Source organism: Leptonychotes weddellii, chromosome 10 (assembly GCF_054177405.1).
Source record: "Leptonychotes weddellii isolate Sample4059 chromosome 10, ASM5417740v2, whole genome shotgun sequence".
NCBI classification, from domain to species: Eukaryota; Metazoa; Chordata; class Mammalia; order Carnivora; family Phocidae; genus Leptonychotes; species Leptonychotes weddellii.
In genome coordinates, this window is record NC_138378.1 from 104,909,001 (window position 1) to 104,929,561 (window position 20,561).

General features: G+C 38.0%; 1 protein-coding gene across 1 annotated transcript in view; it reads right to left on the minus strand.

The window, feature by feature from the left end:
- RAB10 (RAB10, member RAS oncogene family) overlaps positions 1-20,561 on the minus strand; it is a 49,201-nt gene that overhangs the window by 13,991 nt on the left and 14,649 nt on the right. Inside the window, exons 2-3 of the mRNA XM_006732868.3 lie at positions 16,108-16,168; positions 12-150 (exon numbers count right to left, since the gene is read on the minus strand). Coding sequence (XP_006732931.1) covers positions 12-150; positions 16,108-16,168 — 200 coding nt within the window. The remainder of the gene's footprint in view (positions 1-11; positions 151-16,107; positions 16,169-20,561) is intronic.

Genomic DNA, 20,561 nt, shown 5'->3' on the forward strand with positions numbered 1-20,561 from the left:
CTAGGTCTTACCTCATCTATGTTTCTAAGCCATTTGCTGATGTTTTCAAAACTTTTACCATTGGTGATGTCATATACTAGCATGATACCCATTGCCCCTCTGTAGTAGGAGGTTGTGATGGTGTGAAATCGTTCCTGGCCTGCCGTATCCCTGAAATAAACAGCAATAATCTGTATTGAGCATTTTGATATTATGACATTCGAGATAAAGGGCAAAACAGTAGAATGGTTTGGTAAGATTAACATTAAATCCACTATACGCTACAAAGCAAAACAGTACCACCACTCACTTAATTCTTAAATGGAAAATAATTATGGTTTATTCATACGAATATATATGTATGTGTGTGTGCGTGCGTGTAACTTTTTTTAGTCAAAGGAAATTCATGACCTACCTATAGTGGATGAAAATCTGGGAGGGAAACCCACAGAAAAATGACACATAAAACTCTTTTATTTTAAAATGAACACCAGCAAGTGTGATAAAAACTCCTGAAATTCCATTTTATTCAGTGATCTAGTTCCATAACATAACACAAAAGCATGTGGAATGTTTAGAACATTAAAGGATTAAACCATAGCACAGCCACATTTACCTTTAGGATCATTTACAAAATGCTGTAAAGATAACCTCATTTTTAAGTAACAAGATGGAAATATGTAAATAGTATTTTTCAATTCCTTCATGCCAAAGATTCGAGACATGTATTTTGCTCCTGTAATTTCCCCCTCTTGTTTGCATCACCAATTTCTTCCTTTTATGGATCATTCTCATCAGCATACATACATGTTTCAGTATCCCCTTTTCTAAAAAAGCAAAATTAAAACAAAAAACCCCACTCTCAACCCTACACCCCTCCAACTAACATCACATTTCTCTGTTCCCCTCCCCAGCAAACTTTTTTTTTAACTTTTATTTTAAAATAATTATAGTCTCACAGGAAGTTACAAAAATAGGACAAAGAAGTCTTGTGTATCCTTTACCCAGTTCTCCCCAATGGTAATATCTTACACCATAGTACAAAAGCAAAACGAGGAAATTTACATTGGTACAATCAAAAGACCTTATTTAAAGTCTACTTTTCTTTTTTAACATACACTCGTATGTGTATGTGGGCACACATGCATGCATGTATGTAGTTCTCTGCAATTTTATCAGATGTATAGATTTGTGTTGTCACCACCACAAACACTGACAGAAAACTGCTGCATCACCCCTCTATCTCCTTTAGTCCCTACATCCTAGCCAATAATGTGTTGTCCATATCTAGGATTTTGTCATTTCCAGAATGCTATATAAATGGAATCATGCTATATACAACCTTTCGAAATGGTCATCTTCCACTTTTTTCACCATGATCTCCTTGAGATCCATCCAAGTTGTTGCATGTAACACTAGTCTGTTCCATTTTACTGCTGAATAGTATTCCATTGTATGGACATACCACAATTTGTTTAATTACTCACCCGTGGAAGGACACTGGGTTGTTTCCAGTCTTTGGCCCATTACAAATAAAGCTGCTATGAATAATTATGTACAAGTTCCTGTGTGTACATAAGTTTTCATTTCTTCGGGATGAATACCCAGGAATGTTACTGCTAAGTCATATGATATGTTTACATTTATAAGAAACTACGAAACTTTTCTAGAATGGCTGTACCACTTTACATTCCAACTAGCAAGGTAACAGATCCAGTTTCCCCGCATCCATTAGCATTTGGTGTTGTCACTATTTTTTATTTTAATCTAATAAATAAGGCATGTAGTGATATCATCATTTAAATTTGTATTTCTCTATGGCTAATGATGGTGAACATTTTTTCATGTAATTATTTGCCATCCATATATCCTCTCTGGCGAAATGGCTGTTCTTTTCTGCCATTTTCTAATTGGATTGTTTGCCGTCTTTTTTTTTTAAACACTGCTACATGTTGAGAGTTTTGTACCTAGTTTTTTAATTTCTTGACAGGGTCTTCTGTGGAGTGAAAGTTTTAAATACTGAAATCCAAATTACTCATTTTGAAAAAATCTTTTATGGATCACGGTTTTAGTGTTATACCTAAGAACTCTTCACCTAGTCTTAGGTCCCAAAGATTTTCTATGTTTTCTTCTAAAAGTCTATGGTTTTATATTTTATATTTAAACTGATGATACAGGGGCACCTGGGTGGCTCAGTGGGTTAAACATCTGCCTTCGGCTCAGGTCATGATCCCAGGGTCTTGGGATCGAGCCCCACGTCGGGCGCCCTGCTCAGTGCGAAGCCCGCTTCTCCCTCTCCCTCTGCCCGCCGCTCCCCCTGCTTGTGCTTTCTCTGTCTAGATAGATAGATAGATAGATGATACATTTTGAGTTAATTTTTGTACATGTGTGAATTTTAAGTAGAGGTTCATGTTTTTACTTATGGATGTCCAACTACTCTAGCACCATTTGTTGAAAATGTTGAGGAAATAGCCTTTCTTCATTGAACTGCTTTTGCACCTGTGACAAAAAAATCAGTCAACCATAACCCAGTCTATTTCTGGGTTTTTCTTTTTGTTCCAATGACCTATGTGTCTCTGCGTCCCCAAATGCCATACTGTCTTGATTACTGTAGCTAAATAAAGTCTTAAAACCAGATAGATTCCTCCCACTTATTTTTGCCAGAGTTGTTTTAGCTGATCTAGCATTTGCATATAAGTTGTTGTTGTTTTTATGTGGGCTCCATGCCTGGTGTGCAGCCCAGTGTGAGGCTTGAACTCACAATCCTCATATCAAGACCCAGCTGAGATCAAGAGTCAGATGCCTAACTGAGACACCCAGGCAACCCTCCATATAAATTTTAAAACCAGTTTGTCTATATCTACAAAAAAATCTCCCCAACAAACTTCTTTAAAGAGTTCTCTAATTTCTGTCTTCCCAAGTTCATTTCTCAACCAATTCTAATATGACTACTGCTACTACTATTCTACCAAACTGCTCTTCTTCAAAGGGTCTCCAAAAACCTCTGCTAGCTAAATCCAGGATTTAGTTCCTTTTTATATATTTTAATCATTCATCAGGATGCCATAAAATTGACCACATTCTCTTCTTGAAACATTTATTCTCATGGCTTTTCTGACACCACGTTTCTGCTCTTAGTTCTACGGCACTAACTGCTCATTCTCAGTAGCTTTTGCTGGCATTCTAACATTCAGAAATATAGGGGCTGACATTCTCTATATAGTAGCCAGAGTGATCTTCTTTAAATATGTGTCTGAGCATACCATTTTTGCTTAAAACTTCCAATAGCTTCAATGGGGAAAGAGTTAGCTTTTCAACAAATGGTGCTAAAACAACTGGTTATCTCCATGCAAAAGAATGAAGTTGGATCCCTACCTCATACCATATATAAAAATTAATTCGGGGCACCTGGGTGGCTCGGTTGTTAAGCATATGCCTTCGGCTCAGGTCATGAAGGATCGAGCCCCACACCGGGCTCCCTGCTCAGCGGGAAGCCTGCTTCTCCCTTTCCCACTCCCCCTGCTTGTGTTCCCTCTCTCACTGAGTCTCTCTCTGTCAAAGAAATAAATAAAATCTTAAAAATTCATTCAAAACAGATCTAAGACCTGAATATAAGAGCTAAAACTATAAAACTCTTAGAAGAAAATATGAGAAGGATGTTCAACATCATTAACAGGGAACTGTTAATCAAAATCACTTCATACACCCTAGGATGGCTATAATCAAAAAAGCAAACAATAAAGGATATAGAGAAATTGGAACCCTCATACCTTGTTGGTATAAATGTAAACTGATGCTGCCACTGTGGAAAATAGTCTGGCAGTTCCTCAAAATGTTAAACATACAGCTACCATATGATCCTGCAATTCTACTTCTTGGTATATAACCAAGAGAAATGAAAACATATGCCCACACAAAGACTCACATATGAATGTTCATAACAACATTATTCATAATAGCCAAAAAGTAGAAACAACCTAAATGTCCATCAACTGATGAATGGATAAATAAAATGTGGTATAGTCATATAATGGAATATTATTCAGCGATAAAACGGACGGAAGTACTGGTATCTGCTACAACATGGGTGAGCCTTGATAACATTAAGTGAGAGAAATCAGACAGAAAAGATCAAATAATGTATGATTCCATTTATATGAAATGTCCAGAATAGGAAAATCTACATAGGCAGAAGTATATTAGTGGCTGCCCTGGCTAAGGGGTTTGGTCAGGATGGGGAGCGGCTGCTAAAGAGTACAGTTTCAAAAAAAGAGTATGGAGTTTCTTTTGGGGAATATAAACATGTTCTAAAATTGTGATAATGGTGAATATATATACCTTGTAAATACACTAAAAAATTAGTTTTATACTTAAATGGGTGAATTATGGTATATGAGTTATGTCTCATCTCAATAAAGTCATCACAAAACAAACACCAAGGATTACTAGGCTTAAAAAGCACAATTTCCGGGGAGGAGGATGGGGGGATGGGTTAGCCTGGTGATGGGTATTAAAGAGGGCACGTTCTGCATGGAGCACTGGGTGTTATATGCAAACAATGAATCATGGAACACTTCATCAAAAACTAATGATGTAATGTATGGTGATTAACATAACATAAAAAAAATATTTCCAATTCATTATAACCAGAACCAATTTCAAAATCCTTATGTTGAGGTTTACGAGTGTTACAGGACTTGTTCTTTTCTCCAGTCCCCCAAATTTTGAGGCATTCCTTTCCCTGACAACTAGAGTCATGTGTTGTAGTTGTTGTTTTTTTAATGTCCCCAAATTCACAAGCTTGTTTTCGCTTGACAGCCTCTACACCAGCTGTTCCTACAGTCTGCCTATACATGATTGGCTCCTCATGTTCACATTTTAACCATCACCTTAACAATGAAGCCTTCTCTGACCACCCAATTTAAATAGTCATCCAGTCTCTCTTCATTCTGTATCCCTGCTTAACTTCTCTGTATAACACTTATTACAGATTTATTTACTGTTTGTCTCCCACACTCTCTAAAATTAAAGTTCCATCAGAGATCTGTCTTATTCATTGCAGAATCCATTCTATCTACAAGACGAATAAGCATTCAAATGTTAATGAGTCAGTATTTCAGAATATTACCTTGCAGATTCTGTATTATTTTACATATCAATCTGCCCCAATTCAGTTACATGACCCTTAAAAATGTATTTTAAAAATAATGCTTATATGCCTAAAAATATATGTAGCCAGAAATAAGAGAACTACAATATTATACTATCAATATTCCTTACATTCAATCCTGGTGTACAATTACCATGTTCATACATCTGCCCTCTATCCATCTAACCATCAATTCAAATAGTGTGCTAGGCATATACAAGAACACACACAGAACATGGGTTTGGAGTCAGATCCAAGTTTATCCTCAGATTCCAATCCTTCCAGGTGGGTGACCTTAAAGGTATGTAATCTCTCTGAATCTTTGTTTTTTCATTCACAGCTAGAAGAAATAACTAAAGTAAAATTCCATAATTTATTTGTGTGTGTTATAAATAAGCCAAAAGCAATCTGTAGTATAAAAATAGCAAAGATGCAATAACGTCATTTTGAGATTCAAAATTTGTTTTCAATTTGTCCTAAGTCAAAACCATCTCTGCAGATGCTCTTTCAAGTTGGTACTTGTCTGTGTTTAAGCTGTACTCAAAGCTGCTGTTTCACAAGGAAATCCCTGGCTTTTCCTAAAGCCTATTTCAGAATAAATGTAAAATAAAATGATTTTTTATTTAGCCAAGATGATCTGGCTGGATTTTTCAACTTTTGTAAGAGAATTTCAGCCCTGTCACTTGCCCATCTCATCTCAAAGTATATGGATCTGCCCTTTAAAATAATGTAAAATCCCATTTATTCATTCTGCAAGTATTTACTGAACAAACAGTACATGCCAGACACTATTCTAGGCACCGGAGAGAAAGCTGTAAACAGAAAAAAACTCCTGCCTTAATCAAGTTTTATATCCTACTGGGGGTAGATGACAACCAAATAAATCATAATTTCTAAACTATACATCTTCAGAGGGTGAAAAGTACCAAGAACACAAGAAGTTAAAGAAACTAGAGGCTGATGTTGGGGATGGTGCAAGCAAGGAAAACTTTAAACAGGGAGGTGAGGGAAGGCCTCAATGAGAAGAGAAAGGGAGTAAGGAAGTATCTGGGGGTAACAATGTTCCAAGAATAGGAAAGTATAAAGTATAAAAACAAGTATAAAGGTCCTGACCCATGGTTGAGGAATAATAAGGTGGTCAGTAGGATTTCAGCTTTTCCTCTGAGTGAAATGAGAAGTCTGTTGCAGGGTTTTACAAAAAGAAGTAACTTAGCCTGGGTTTAAAAAGCATCATTCTATTTACTGTGTTGAAAATGGGTGTGTGTGGAGAAGCAGAGTTAGGAGGTAATGCAATACCAAAAACTGCCAACAGAACTGTCATTTAAGAAAAACCATCTAAGAGGGCGCCTGGGTGGCTCAGTTTGTTAAGCATCTGCCTTCGGCTCAGGTCATGATCCCAGGGACCTAGGATCGAGTCCCAAATCGGACTCCCTGCTCAGCAGGAGTCTGCTTCTCCCTCTGACCCTCCCCCCTTCTCAAGCTCTCTCTTAAAATAAATAAATCTTTAAAAAAAAAACAAAAAAAACCATGTAAGAGACAGGCTATCAGTTCTTCCAGATTGTATCCTTAAATCAAGTTAGATCAGTAAAGGCTACACACACAGGCACACATACATATTTCTATCTGTATATTTATTTACATTCTTAGACCACAATTTTTATATCATTACCTTTAGTATGTTAATTTATTAAAAATCACAAGAAGGAGCTTTATGAAAATGTATTCTGTATTTGTGATGCTCTGTTTTCTCCCTCATTCTTTACATTATTTTTGAAAAGAGTAATGTAGCCCTCCTTCTTGGTTCTTTTTTACCTTGGCCCCCAAAGAAATTTCTAGGTAAGTTTTACAAATTAAGCATAGCAAATAAGTTGTCCTTCAGAGATAGTGTATTTACATCTTCCATTTTCCTCAATTCCAAATTCTTGTTCTATCTTTTATTAATCTTCTCTATTTAGTCACAAGGTACCTATAATTACATGTAATTTATGATTTCATGAAAGAACAACAAAAATTTTGTCTCATCACAGTTGAAATGGTTTAGTTCTTTTTTTTTTTTTAAAGATTTTATTTATTTATTTGAGAGAGAGAGAATGAGAGAGAGCACATGAGAGGGGGGAGGGTCAGAGGGAGAAGCAGACTCCCCGCCGAGCAGGGAGCCCGATGCGGGACTCGATCCAGGGACTCCAGGATCATGACCTGAGCCGAAGGCAGTCGCTTAACCAACTGCGCCACCCAAGCACCCTAGTTTAGTTCTTTTCTAAATTGGTAAAAAGTATAAATCAACTAATAATTCTATACCCTTAGAGAGGGGTTAAAGTTTCCTAGCTAAAATCCAGGATGGAAATGTACTTACTCAGGGCTTCCAGAAGTGCCTACTGGTTAGAGTGCAGGAGGCATAAAACTTGTACTTTATTTTTTGTCATTAGTAAAAACAATTTAAAGAGATCTTCCACAGCACTTACCTATGAACAACCACCCCCAACACTGTCTAGCTATGATATGCTTTCTTCTTTCCCATTCATTCACATTACAAAATTAGCAAATTATATGCCCATTTCGATGTCAAATCTATGACTAAATTCTCTACCAACAAAGAATACACTGCAAAAGAAACTACTTAGTTAAATCTAAATCAACAGCACTTAGGAGGTCTTATAATACTGGTTATATATGAAATGTCAATATAAAAGATACTGAACTATTAAGGGCCCCTCTGAAAGGAAAGTAATCACTATTTAGTTAAGTTTCTGTTTTGATTCATGACATTCTACTCCATCTTTTAGTCTCTTCCACTTCCAAAATCTCTTACACCCAACTACCTTCCTTCTTCTTATATGCTTTCCCTGCTAAGTTTTTTAAAGGCTTTCTACATCCCATTTTCATTTACACATGTCATACATTTATACCTTCCAACATGACTGTATCCACCCCACAAGATGATCTGGCTCCTTGACTCCTTGATCTCAAATTACCCTTTTCCTGAGTCCTGTGTAGATACTTAAATCAGCCCCTACCAATTGTTAAGGCAATCAACCATTTATTTCGAACCAGAAACAGAGTTCTTGCTCAATACCTCTAAGCTAATTGATGATCCTTTGCCCAGGGCTAAAAATAGCCACAGCTGCTTATTCATTGCCCAAATTATTTTTAGGTTTGCATGCACATATATACCCAAGATTAAAGACAGTGGGTTGACCCCAATAAGCAAACCAGGTATTAAATATTTGAAGAGCAATTAAACACTGTATGTACTCACAATATATTTCTATGTACCATAATACAGGTTTTAAGCCTGTTTCAAAATCACTCAACTTGGTTTTCCTTTCTTACAATTTTTTTCTTCTCAGCCTACGTTTAAGGTTTCTGAAACTACAACCCAGTGGCAACAGAACTTTCCTTACATAAAGTAATAGACACACAGCTAAGAGAATGTTGTGAAATCCTTTTTCCCCACTGACATATTATAAAAGGAGTGATATGTTCCTAGGAACTAAAATAGCTTATTTCCTTACTTGTTAGTCCCACATGCAGGGTCAAGGAAGCTGTGTGCCCTGGCTGCTATTATGACAGCTATTTTTAGTCTGGGCACTGACAGCACCAGAACAGTTCAGAGACAACATCAATCTGCTCTACAAAGCAGAGACCCCAAATTTCGTAACTCTGTGTTTTTGGTAACATAATGAAGTTATTTCTTACTTTATAAATTAGGATGTCAAATTTTGCCCTGAGGTGGGTTTTTTAAGATTTTATTTTATTTTTTTTAAAGATTTTATTTATTTATTTGAGAGAGAGAGAATGAGAGAGAGCACATGAGAGGGGGGAGGGTCAGAGGGAGAAGCAGACTCCCTGCCGAGCAGGGAGCCCGATGCGGGACTCGATCCCGGGACTCCAGGATCATGACCTGAGCCGAAGGCAGTCGCTTAACCGACTGAGCCACCCAGGCGCCCTTAAGATTTTATTTTTAAGTAATCTCTACACCCAACGTGGGGCTCGAACTTATAACATGGAGATCAAGAGTCACACACTCCACTGAACTGAGCCAGTCAGGGGCCCCACACTGAGTTTTATTTTATTTTTATTTTTTTTAACAGTTTAGCTCTATGGTTTTTTGCTTTGTTTTGTTTTTATTTTATTATGTTAATCACCATACATTACATCATTAGTTTTTGATGTAGTGTTCCATGCTTTATTGTTTGCATATAACACCCAGTGCTCCATTCAGTACGTGCCCTCTTTAATACCCATCACCAGGCTAACCCATCCCCCACCCCTTCCCCTCTAGAACCCTCAGTTTGTTTCTCAGAGTCCATAGTCTCTCATGGTTTGTCTCTCCCTCCGATTCCCCCCTTCATTTTTCCCTTCCTGCTATCTTTTTTTTTTTTTAAAACATATAATGTGTTACTTGTTTCAGAGGTACAGGTCTGTGATTCAACAGTCTCACACAATTCACAGCGCTCACCACAGCACATACCCTCCCCAATGTCTATCACCCAGCCACCCCATCCCTCCCACCCCCCACCACTCCAGCAGCCCTCAGTTTGTTTCCTGAGATTAAGAATTCCTCATCAGGGGCGCCTGGGTGGCTCAGATGGTTAAGCGTCTGCCTTCAGCTCAGGTCATGATACCGGGGTCCTGGGAGTGAGCCCCGCATCGAGCTCCCTGCTTGGCGGGGAGCCTGCTTCTCCCTCTCCCTCTACTGTTCCCCCTGCTTGTGCTCTATCACTCTATCAAATAAATAAATAAAATCTTTAAAAAAAAAAAAAGAATTCTTCATCAGTGAACTGAGTTTTATTTTAACAAGACCTTGATTTCCTCATAGATATGCAATTTCGCTACTTCAAAATATCATTTAACTCCGCTTATCTTAGAAAAAAAAAAAAAAAGGCAGTCTGAAACCCACTCTTGCAAAGCTTATATTCCAGTGGGGAAAGGAACAAGCAAATAAATAAATAAATATATAATCCCAAACTGTGTAAACAGGATGGAGTGATGAAGAATGGGGTAAGGGGTAGGAAAAACATAATCTAGATAGGATGATCAGGGAGGTCCCTGATACTTTTGGTGAGAAGTATAAACAGAAATCAAACAAGGTCATTTAGGCAACAAATATTTACTGAGCATCTGTATTTGCCAAGTTCTGTTCTAGGTGGTCATTATAATAACCACATATCAGACAGATAGGATCCCCAGCCTAGGAAGGGGAGGAATAATGGACACTTTTAAAAATATATGGTAACTTTATTTTTTTAAAGTGTATTTATTTAATAGAGATAGAAAGAGCACATGTGTGAACAGGGGGAGGGGCAGAGGGAGAGACAAGGGAGCCTGATGTGGGGCTCAATCCCTCAACCCTGAGATCACAACCTGAGCAGAAATCAAGAGTCGGACACTCAACCAACTGAGCCACCCAGGAGCCCCCAAAATATGGTAACTTTAGATACGAAAAAATACTATGATAAAGATCAACTAGAATAAATGTGACAGTGCCTGAAGGACTGGGCTGCTTTAGCTTGAAATCTTGCAAGGTCTCCCTCAGAGGATAATGTGGAATTAAGATCTGAATGAAAAGGCAGCAGGACAAAGATGTGATGAGAAGCATTCCAAGCAGAGTAACAGTTGAAGTACAAAGGCCCTGAGATAGGAACATGCTTGGCATGCTCAAGGGAGAGAAAATGGTCACAACAATTGGAGCAAAACTGGTGAGAGAGGAGGTCAGAAGGGGCAGTAGCCACAACCTGACATTTTCAAATTTTATTTCTGATGAAATGGGAAGCTTCTGGAATGAAGTGGTACTTCAGAATGTTCAGTCTAGCCACAGTTGGGGTTGAGGGGAATGGGGGTATCTGAGGAAGGTCTATGGAGCACGTACAGAGGTCCCAAATTGGAAAAGAGCTTGCCATGTTCATGTTCATCAGCTGCACAAGACCACAAAATGAGGTTGAGGCCACTCTGTTGTTAACTGGGGTAAGGAATTTGGATGTGAAATTTGGACTTTCATTTGAAATGCAATGGAACTCAAATGGTTATAAATGGGGAAGGAATGACAACATGATCTATACTTGATTTATATTTGAAAAAAGATTACTCTGGCTGTTATGTGGGAAAAGGCAGAAAGGAAGAAGGCAAAGGGAAAATAAGGACCTGTTAGGATATTAAGAGCCTACCTACTGGCTCAAAGAAGCAGTACCGGTGGCTTGGACTGGGGGGGTAACAAAGGAGACGGCAAATTGTATATGGATTCTAGAAATATAAGACTGAATCAACAGGGCTTACCAAAGAGGATGTTGGGATTAAGGGAATGGGAAGAATCAAAGATGACTCCCCAAGAATCTGGCACCTTATGTAGATAAATGGTTAATTCCTCTACAATGTGACACTATTGATTCCTGGTTGACTGTGCTGATGTTAAATTTGCTGCTGGCTGAGGCACTTGGGTAGCACAGTTGGTTAAGCGGCTGTCTTTGGCTCAGGCAGGTCATGAGCCCAGGGTCCTGGGATCTAGCCCCATGTCAGGCTCCCTGCTCAGTGGGGAGTCTCCTCCTCCTGCTGCTTGTGCTCTCTTGCTCATGCTCTCTCTCTAATAAATAAATAAAATCTCAAAAAAAAAATTGCTGCTGGTACAAGATACAGATGCCAACAGTAACAAACATTTCTGACCACCGTCCCTTAAAAAAACAAACAAAAAACAACAAGAAAAGGCAAACTTGAAGTAACTCACTATGGCTTTTTTCCTGGCAGGACCCACAACACTATAGAAAATGTAGATAGATACTGTGATGGAAACTTCTAGAGATCTGGGATTTAAAAAGCCACAGCTGCTTCTCTATCAGCCAAACAAGCTAATTTTAGGCCTATACACATTTGCCTTGGCCAGGGTGAGACCCATTGCCACCCTTATGCAACAGATAGCCTAGAAGACCCCTGGAAAAAAAGACAAGAAGTGAAGATCATTCAAGTAAAGAAAAATGACACAAATCTTTAGCACAGACTTTAGAAAAGTTTCCCAAACCAATATTCAATCACAGAACAGAGTTTTTCATGCTGAAACAGGAATCTGAATATATTCATTCAAACTAGAGACAGATTAAAAAAAAAAAAATCACTGTGCTTTTTTTTAGTAGCAATTGGAAGCAAAACACTTAATGTTGAGTAAGGATAGCATTTTGAATTTATGAGTAACGGGTTTTTCATGCTAAAAGCCTTCTTCAATTATTGCGGCATATTCCAGATCTCTTAACTTGGATCTGCATAGTTTCCTTCTCCCTGGATTGTTAGCATGTGAACCTTCAAAAGCGAAGAAAGAAAATCAGCTAGCACAATGCTAACCTCTTAAAAACTATCAATCACAAATCTTCACCACTCATTCCTAACATCCTTTATAGGAAAATGGATATTTCAAATTAAAAGCAGTTTTATATATGAAAACCTACACTAAAAAATTTCTTTCTAAAGAGTTTTTACCCAAAAGAGGTAAAAATCAAACAATTCTAAATTAGAGATGTTATCATTTCTATGCTATACTTGAGATTTAGAAGTACAGTAGAAATCTTTTCTAGATTAATCTTGAAGGCCACACTGGAGGACTTACTGTTACAAAAGAACATCTTTTGGGAAGGCTCTCTTTTTCAAAAACAAGTGTTAGTTGTTACTGTTTACTTCTAGAAGCTACAGAAGCTAAAATGAGAGGGAGAAAAAAATACTTAAAGCCACAGGACAAGGAACAAAAGGGGAAGTTTGCGGGGCGCCTGGGTGGCTCAGTGGGTTAAGTGTCCGACTCTTGATTTTGGCTCAGGTCATGATCTCAGGATTGTGAGATCAGGTCCCAGGTCCAGCTCACGTACTGGGCATGGAGCCTGCTTAAGATTTTCTCTCTCCCTCTCCCTCTGTCCCTCTACCCATCTCTAAAAAAAAAAAAAGGTGGGGGGAAGTCTGTGGAAGAACAGGACAAATTTAGTAGGGCAAAGGTTTTATGTGTCATATAAATAAAAATATATCTTAAAGTTTTTTGCACTTTTGTTTCTGTTGTATACACTCACATATAAATGTACCTATATATTGAGTCACAGAGTTACAATGTAAAATGTGACTCTCACCATCAAAAAAGCTTGAACATTACTAGTTTAAAGTGTGCACAGAGGAGTGCTCGCTTCGGCAGCACATATACTAAAAAAAAAAAGTGTGCACAGAGGGGATGCAGTTGAGAGGAAAGAATCAGTGTGGCAGAGCCTAAGAGAGACTTGGAACACAGACTAACCGGTAGGGCCAACACTGGGATAAGGCATGGGGCTAAAAAAGGGCAGAGGGGAGAGTTGGTTGAAATTCAGAATAAATAATTGACATCCATTCCCTTGAGATCAGCTTTAATTATAATGAAACAGAATTTAGGCACAGTTCATTTGCTGAGTTCTTTCCCAGTTAAAGTAAGGAAAAATCAATGATCATCAAGTGGACTGTGCTTCAAGGGGAATCATTAAATTTAGGAAATACTTTAAAATGTCTACATTTTAAGTTTGTATTAAATTTTAAAGATGTTATAAAGATTATACCTCTAATTACATGGTCAGGTAATGACATTCTGGTTAAACATATCCTACTCTTCCAATTATTAGCTCCCTTTGGCACCTGGGTGGCTCAGTCAGTGAAGCGCCCAACTCTTAGTTTCAGCTGTCATAATCTCAGGGTTGTGAGACTGAGCCCCAATCTGGGCACAGAGCCTGCTTAAGATTCTCTCTCTCGGAGCTCCTGGGTGGCTCAGTCGGTTAAGCGTCTGCCTTTGGCTCAGGTCATGATCCCGGGGTGCTGGAGATCAAGTGGGGAGTCTGCGTCTCCCTCTCCCTCTGACCCTCCTTCCTGCTTATGCTCGCTCTCTCAAGTAAATAAATAAAATCTTTTTTTTTTTTAAGATTTTTTTTTTTTTTTAATTTGACAGAGAGATACAGCGAGAGAAGAACACAAGCAGGGGGAGTGGGAGAAGGAGAAGCAGGCTTCCCGCAGAGCAGGAAGCCCGATGTGGGGCTCGATCCCAGGACCCCGGGACCATGACCTGAGCCAAAGGCAGACGCTTAACGACTGAGCCACCCAGGCGCCCATAAATAAATAAAATCTTAAAAAAAATTATCTCTCCCTCTGCCCCTCCCCAACCCCCTGCTCACTTGCATTCTAATAATATAAATATTAATAGTATAAATAATAATAATAATTATTATTATTTGCAGCTCTCTTTCAAAGGGAATACCTAACTTTTTGAAACTGTCTTTGGATTCTGGGACACTGTTCTCCCCTAATTCTCTAAATCTCCTCTGCAATCTCCTTTGCTAACTTCCGCCTCTGCTCATATCCTAAAATAAAATGTTCTTATTCTTAGGGTTCTAGCCTCTTAATGGGAGATAGCCAAATAATAATAGCTATGATTTATTAAACATTAATTACGTATCAGACACTGCTCTTAGTGCTTTCCATGTACCACTCATTCTCATAACCATTCTATGACAGGTCCTTTTATAGTGAAACCCAAGGTAACAATGAATTCAAAATCAGCACAATTACTGATTGGTAATAAAGAAATGACAGCACTGGAAAGAGCAGGAAAATCAACTATCAAACTGCACTATTTATAGGAAGCAGTAGAGTAATGAACAGTTTTACTCTCAACTCTACAATCTGAGCATGTAATGCATCCCTGCTCTACCATTTACATGCCAAAGACCTTAGTTATTTCAAAATGCATCCATTTCATTATCTATAAAACAGGGATAATCCAAGAGAAAGGAAAATATATACCTACACAAAGATTTATAGCAGCTTTATGGTGAATAACCAAGTTGTGATGTATCTTAACAACAGAATACTACTCAGCAATAAAAAGTAATGAACTTATTGATACACACAAAAAGCAGTGATAATTTTCAAAATAATTACACTGAAAGAAGCCAGACCCTGCCCCCAAAAAAAGACCAAAAAAAAAAAAAGAAGACACTATATGATTGTATTTATATACAGTACTAGAAAATGGAAACTAGTCTACAGTGACAGAAAGCAGAAGAATGGTTGCTTGGGGACCAGGAATAGGAAGGAGGGAAGGAAGGAGAGATTACAAAGAGGCTTCAAGGATGAATACGTTCATTATCTTGACTGTGGTGATGGTTTCACAGGTTTATATATATGTGTAAACTCACCAAATTGTATACTTTTAAATACATACAGTTATTGTATGTCAGTTATACCTCAACAAGGCTGTTAACATATCCCACGGGGTCATTTTGAGTATTTAATAGGTTAATATATATATATATGTAAAACAGTTTTTACTATAAAATACTGCTATTCTAATTTTAAAGTCTATGATTCATACTTGAATACAAATTTAAAGAATTTCATTTTACTTCTATGGGGCAAATCCTATACAAACTAATAAAAATAATGCCTATAAAAAGTTATAAACACATTAAAGGAAACAAGTATTTTAGCTTAAGACTCTCAAAGCAATGAACTTTTTATATTGAGTGTAAAGTATGGTGCTAACGGTTCTACATAGATTGTCATGTAATCCTTAGAACAATCTTTTGAGATAAGTGGTATTATCTCTATTTTACATATGAAGATACAGCCTCACAGTGTTATGCAGCTTGCTCAAGTTCATAGAGTAAGTAGAAAAGGTAAAACACTCAGCCAGATCTCATGGACTGAAAATAAATAAAGCCCATGTCAATATTTATTTATTTATTTTTAAAGTAATCTCTCCACCCAGCATGGGGCTTGAGCTCACAACCCCGAGACCAAGAGTCACATGTTCTACCAACTGAACCGTCAGGTGCTCTATGTCCATAATTTTTTCTTCACTGTAAGAAGGTGACTTGACTGCTGGCTTTACAAAGGAAAGTCTCACAGAATCTAAACTGGTGACAAGGAAGGATTTCACTGCCAAATCTTCAAGAGCTTGGCAATCTACTATATAAAGTAGGTAAATCAGCATCACTTACCATATCTGTAGTTTGATCTTCTTCCCTTGCAATTCAACTGTTTTGATCTTAAAGTCTATTCCTACAACACAGAAAAAAAAAAAAAAAGGTAAATTGTATCTATGGCTCTGAACTTAGCTCTCCTAAAATTAACTGGAGTAAAAATAAAAACACACTTTTAAAATCTGTGTTTGTTTGGCTCGACAGTCACTAGGTATGCAAATTCCGAGCAAATTATTCAATTTTAAACTCAAGTAATAGAAGATCCAACATGGCAGAAGAAACAGCTATATAGAAAAGAGTTTTTACAATTAGGAAACGAAAAGGTAAACTTTAAAATGTCTAAATTTTTTTTAAAGTAAGCTCCACACCCAATGTGGAGCTTGAACTCATGAACCCAAGATCAGGAGTCGCATGCTCTACCAACTGAGCCAGCGAGGTGCCCCTAAAATATCTAATATTTTAATGCAAAAGAATAAAAATGTTTCCTAGTAGGAAAAAATATAGCCTTTACTAGCTTGCAAAGTAAAAAGACTCCAGGGATAAAGAGGGTTATTTCTTTTTTTTTTTTTTTTTAAGATTTTATTTATTTGAGATCGAGAGCGAGAGAGCAAGAGAGCGAGAGAGAGCCTGCACGCACGCACTCGCAAGGCGGGGGAGGAGGAGAGGGAGAAGCAAACTCCCTGCTGAGCAGGGAGCTCAACACGGAACTCGATCCCAGGACCTGAGCCGAAGACAGATGTTTAATGACTGAGCCACCCAGGCGCCCAAGAGGGTCACTTCATGATGATAAAAGGGTGAATTAAGAAGGCATAAAAATACTAAATGTTTATTCATCTAATAACACAGAGCTTCGAAAGACATGAAGTGAAAGTACTGTAACTAACCAAAATCTTCAGCTTGGGTTGAGTTTCCCATACCCAAATAAAAAGAAAAAAAAGGCGATGTGCCTGGCATTTATAAACCTCAGACTTGGGCGCCTGGGTGGCTCAGTTGGTTAAGCGACTGCCTTCGGCTCAGGTCATGATCCTGGAGTCCCGGGATCGAGTCCCGCATCGGGCTCCCTGCTCAGCGGGGGGTCTGCTTCTCCCTCTGACCCTCTTCCCTCTCGTGCTGTCTCTCATTCTCTCTCTCAAATAAATAAAATCTTTAAAAAAAATAAATAAATAAATAAAAATAAACCTCAGACTTTACCCACAGCCCATATTTTTGTTTCTCTAGGAATTACTGAGAAAATCATCCTACAGTGACTTAGTTGTCAAGACCAACTCTGAACAAGACTAACAATTCCAATTAGGCATACAATTTGTTAATTAATCTTAATGACAAACCTGACAACCAATACTATTTCAGAAAACTTCCCTGAAGGGAGGTGAAATTAGGACACGGTCTGAAATTTCCATACCTTTTGAGATAGAAACCAGGTACAAATGGAAAATAAGATTTTAGGCTGTTTTAAGCTAACTACCACCATCCTAGACTCCTTGAGTTTCTCTCTCAATCAATGTTGTCTATCCTCAAACTAATTAGCAGTGGTTAAAGCAGTTCTTCATTCTTTTCTGCACAAAAACTCTCCTTGTCTACCTCGGCCATTCATTCTTCAATTTTCATTACTGGTTTCTCCTTATCTCTCTGAACTTTTCCAAAACTTGGAGTGAACTTTTCTAACTTCACTCATTCCCTCGGTGATTTTCCCTAATTTCGTGGCTTTAAATTCCACAAACACACTGATAACTCTCAAATTTATATCAAAGCCCAGACCACTCTCTTGAACTCCAAACTTGAGATAACCATTTATTGTCTATCTACAAATCCCATGTTTCACAAAGACAGAAGCAAAAGTTCTTAAAATGGTTCATAAGACCCTACCCATTCTGCCCACCTCCCCATTTTCCACCCTGTCCTCATAATTCTCTGTATCTTTCTCTGATCTAGCTAAGTGTATCAGCCTGTTTACTATTTCACACACAGGTCAGGAAGATTCCCACCTCAAGGCCTTTGCATATAACTGTTCTCCCAACTTGGAATATCTCTTCTCCATCCATTATGACTCCCTCCCCTCACTATCCTTTCCTAAGTAACAACATTTCCCCATGTCCCCCACCCCATGTCCATTGTCTGTTAATAATCCCTACCCCTCTTCCTTACTCTTCATCTTTAAGATCCCTCAAATATACTGTATACATTTACTTGTTCCTGTTATTGTCTGTCTCCCTAAGCCAAAATATAAGGTCCAAGGGTAGGAATTTTTATCTGTTTAATTCAGTTAAATTCCCAGCACCTAGAGCTATGCCTGACATAAAAGCAGACATTCAAAAAGTATTTGAATAAACAAATAAATGATGTTTTCTAGAGAAAGTGAAATGGTACCTGAGAAAAGATATATAGATATTTCACCCTTAGGGTGAATATCACCACTTGACAAGCTCCACACTTGTCCACGCAGCATCCACAATCATATTTTTAGAGCCTCAGGCCAAAATATGAACAACAAAAGTTCCAATGAGATACCAGAACCGAAACAAACCAAAAAAGAGAACCTGAAGGAAAAAGGGGCAATGCAGAGAAAGAGAAAAGACAGCTCCTTTTATCTTCTCAAAACAAGATGGGGAAAAAAAGAGAGAAAGGAAGGAAAATCAACCTGAACCAGAAAACTCTTGGAAATTAAAAAAGGGGGGGGATTAATATATTCAACAGAAAGACTAAGAGAAAATTGAGATCTCCCAGAAAATATAACAAAATGACAAAGAATGGAATTTATGTGATATTTGACACATCAGAAGATCAACCTGGGAAGTCCAACATCTAACTAACAGAAGTTAAAGAAAGAACAGAGAAAACGACATGTAGAAAATAATAATTTATAAACTGTACAAGAAATCTGCACAGCAAGGGAAACAATCAATAAGGCAACCTACAGAAAAGGAGACGATATTTGCAAATGACATATCTGATAAAGGGTTAGTATCCTAAATAAAGAACTTATAAAATTCAACCCCCAAAAAACTAATAATCCCATTAAAAGATGGGCAGAAGACATGAATACACATTTTTCCAAAGAAGAAATACAGATGGCCAACAGACACATGAAAAGTTGCTCAACATCACCTATCATCAGGGAAACACAAATCAAAACTACAATGAGATTATCACCTTACACATGTCAGAATGGCTAAAATCAACAACACAAGAAACAACAGGTGTTGGCTAGGATGTAGAGAAGGAGGAACCCTCTTGCACTGCAGGTGGGAATATAAACTGGTGCACCCACTCTGGAAAACAATTTGGAGGTTCCTCAAAAAGTTACAGGACTACCCTACGATCCAGTAATTGCACTACGAGGTATTTACCCAAAAATACAAAAATACTAATTCACAGGGATACTGCACCCCGATGTTTATAGCAGCATTATCTACAATAGCCAAATTATGGAAACAGCCCAAGTGCCCACTGATTCATGAATGGATAAAGAAGATAAGGGAGCCTGAGTGGCTCAGTCGGTTAAGCGTCTGCCTTCGGCTCAGGTCATGATCCCAGGGTCCTGGGATCAAGCCCCACATGGGGCTCCCTGCTCAGCCACAAGCCAGCTTTTCCCTCTCCCACTCCCCCTGCTTGTGTTCCCTCTCTCTCTATCAAATAAATAAGATCTTTGGGGAAAAAAAAAAAAGAAGAAGAAGATAAAGACAGTGCCTGGATGGCTCAGTCAGTTAAACGTCTGCCTTCGGCTCAGGTCCTGATCCCCCAGTCCCAGGATCGCGCCCCATGCTCCCTCTCCCTCTGACCTTCAACCCCACTCACACTCTTGCACTCTCTTATAAATAAATAAAATCTAAAAAAAAAGAAGACACCCACACACTGGAATATTTCTCAGCCATAAAGAAGAATGAAATCTTGCAACAACACAGATGGAGTTAGAGAGTATTATTAAGTGAAAGAAGTTGGTCAAAGATAAATACCATACGATTTCACTCATATGTGGAATTTAGGAAACAAAGCAAATGAGCAAAGGGAAAAAAAATTAAAGGAGAGAGAGAGGCAAACCAAGAAACAAAGCTCTTAACTATAGAGAACAAACCAATGGTTATCAGAATGGAGGTGGGTGGGGAGGGATGGGTTAAATAGGTGATGGGGATTAAAGAGTGCACTTGACTGATGAGCACCTGGGGTATGAAGTGTTGAATCACTATATTGTACACCTGAAACTAGTATTATGCCGTATGTTAACTAACCGGAATTTAAATTAAAACTTTAAAAAAACTGTGCAAGAAAACAGAACCAAAGGAATCTATTTTAGACTGACTCACCAAATGCCTAGCATAATGAATAAAATAAGGTCTATACATCATAGTAGTAGCACCATGAAATTTCAAGACAGCAGGAATAAAGATATTACAAAAGCTTGCAGAAACAAACTAGGCTCCATATTAAAAATCAAAAGTGACCACTCTGAACTTGTACTTTTCAACAGCAAAACT